A 2,391-nucleotide genomic window follows, 5' to 3' on the forward strand; every position below is an offset into this window, starting at 1 on the left:
TGCAGAGACCTAAAAGAGCAGATAGAGGAACTTATACGAAAAGGGAAACTGCAAAAGTTTTCGAAAAATGGGGAATCTAATAGGTTCAGGGACGATAATAAAAACCAGTGCAAATCCATGCCCAGGGACGAGGATCACACGTCCTAACGTCCACTAAGTGTGATAGGGGAGATAAAGACGATCACAAGAGGGTCGTCCACAGGTGGGTCATTAAAATCTCTCAAGAAAGCATGTCAGAGGCAGGTGAACAACGTCCACACCCCGTTTAAGCAGAGACAGACGGACCAAGACATGTTTTTCTCGGAAGAAGATGCTAGGGGAGTGAAGCAGCCTCATGACGACCCCCTGGTCATAATGTTCACGATAGAAGGATTCAATACCAGAAGAATCCTCATGGACAATGGCAGCTCTGCAGATATCATCTACCTCTCCACTTTTCACCAGCTGAAGCTAAATCTAGGAAGGCTGTGCCCATTTGACTCCCCCTTCGTCAGCTTCAGTGGAGTCAGGGTGTATCCCAAAGGCATAGTGACACTGATGGTCACAGTGGGGACTCACTCGAGGCAACTGACTCGTCAATTGGACTTCCTGGTGGTGGATTGCCCTTCGTCTTACAATGTGATCATTGGAAGGCCCACACTTAACCGTTTGAAAGCGGCCACGTCCACCTATTGCTTGAAGGTAAAGTTCCCAACAGAAAATGGTGTCAGAGAGGTAAAAGGAGGTCAAGTACTAGCCAAGGAATGCTACCAGGCCGTGCTAGCTGCAAAACAGATCCATACATGGATGATCGAGGAGAAGGAAGAAGATAAAGTGGAAACCTTGAAGACAATGGATCTAATCGAAGGAGATGCAGCAAAGATGACTAGAGTAGGGACAACATTGGGCCCTGAGATGAGGACAAGGCTCCTCCAGCTCCTTAAAGAGAACCTACATATCTTCATGTGGAGTCACGAGGACATGCCGGGTATATCCCCAAAAGTCATCCAACACAGACTAAATATGGACCCCGAGAAGAGGCCCGTCCAGCAAAGATGCCAGGTTTTCGCTCTAAAACGGAATCAAGCAATTATGGACGAGGTTAACAAGCTGTTGTCAGCAGGCTTTATTCGAGAAGTCTACTACCTAGATTGGCTCGCCAATGTCGTCCTAGTGAAGAAAGCAAATGGGAAATGGAGAATGTGAATGGACTTCACGGACCTGAACAAAGCTTGCCTAGAAGATAGTTTTCCTCTGCCCAGGATAGACCAGCTCGTGGATTCTACAGCAAGGCATAAATTATTGACAACTTGGATGCGTTCTTGAGATACAATCAAATAAAGATAATTGAAGAAGACCAGGAGAAAATTGCTTTCATCATGAGTCAATAGCTCTATTACTATAAGGTAATTCCCTTTGGTCTGAAAAATGCAGGGACAACCTACCAGAGGTTAGTAGATAGAATGTTCAGCAAACAGATTGAGAGAAATATGGAAGTATATGTAGATGATATGCTTGCCAAGAGCAAAGAAGAGTTTGCTCACCTGGATGACCTCAGTGAAACATTCGCCACACTCAGGTAGTACCAAATGAAGTTAAACCCCATTAAGTGTACTTTTAGAGTAGCCTCGGAGAAGTTATTGGGGTTCATGGTGTCCTAAAGGGGGATAGAAGCAAACCCAGAGAAGGTGCGAGCTATACTCGACATGACATCGCCAAAGACTGTCAAAAAAGACCAGAAGCTCACAAGAAGGATAACGGTGCTCGATAGGTTTGTCTCTAAAGCGACGGACAAATGCCTACCATTCTTTAAGACATTAAAGCAAGCATTTGCTTGGACTGACGAATGTGAGGCAGCATTTCAAGAACTCAAGCGTTACTTGAGCAATCCATTCCTTCTAAGTCTGTCCAAGGAGGGAGGAAATCTGTATTTGTATTTGGCAGTATCAGCTACAGCCATAAGCGCAACCTTGATTCAAGAAGAGGACTGGAAACAGCTCCCAGTTTACTACGTCAGCTAAGCTTTCCAGGGGGCAGAAGCCAAGTACCCAAGAATTGAGAAGATTGCATTCGCATTGATAGTAGCTTTGCGCAAGCTGCAACCATACTTTCAGGCTAACCCCATTTTGGTAATGACAGACCAACCCATTAAAAAGTCTATGAACAAGCCCGAGGCGGCTGGGAGAATGGTCTAGTGGGTGATTGAGCTTATCCAGTTTGACATTGAATACCACCCCAAGACAACAATTAAGGCGCAGGCTTTGGCGGACTTCATTGCCGAGTTCACCCTCTCAGACGAGGATAGCCACCCTGACGAGATAGAACGTTGGACGATACAGACCGATAGTTTGTCACACCAAAAGAGGGGAGGAGTAGGGGTCGTCATCATCACCCCAAAAAGCGAAATGCTTA

General features: G+C 45.8%; 1 protein-coding gene across 1 annotated transcript; it reads left to right on the top strand.

Moving 5' to 3' along the window:
• The first annotated feature begins 291 nt into the window (after positions 1-291).
• Positions 292-2,000, top strand: LOC142606026 (uncharacterized). Its single transcript, XM_075777439.1, has 3 exons — positions 292-967; positions 1,414-1,558; positions 1,643-2,000. Exons 1-3 carry the CDS (start codon positions 292-294, stop codon positions 1,998-2,000), a joined length of 1,179 nt encoding a protein of 392 aa, XP_075633554.1.
• Positions 2,001-2,391: the final 391 nt, after the last annotated feature.

Source organism: Castanea sativa, chromosome 8, assembly GCF_040712315.1.
Source record: "Castanea sativa cultivar Marrone di Chiusa Pesio chromosome 8, ASM4071231v1".
NCBI lineage: Eukaryota > Viridiplantae > Streptophyta > Magnoliopsida > Fagales > Fagaceae > Castanea > Castanea sativa.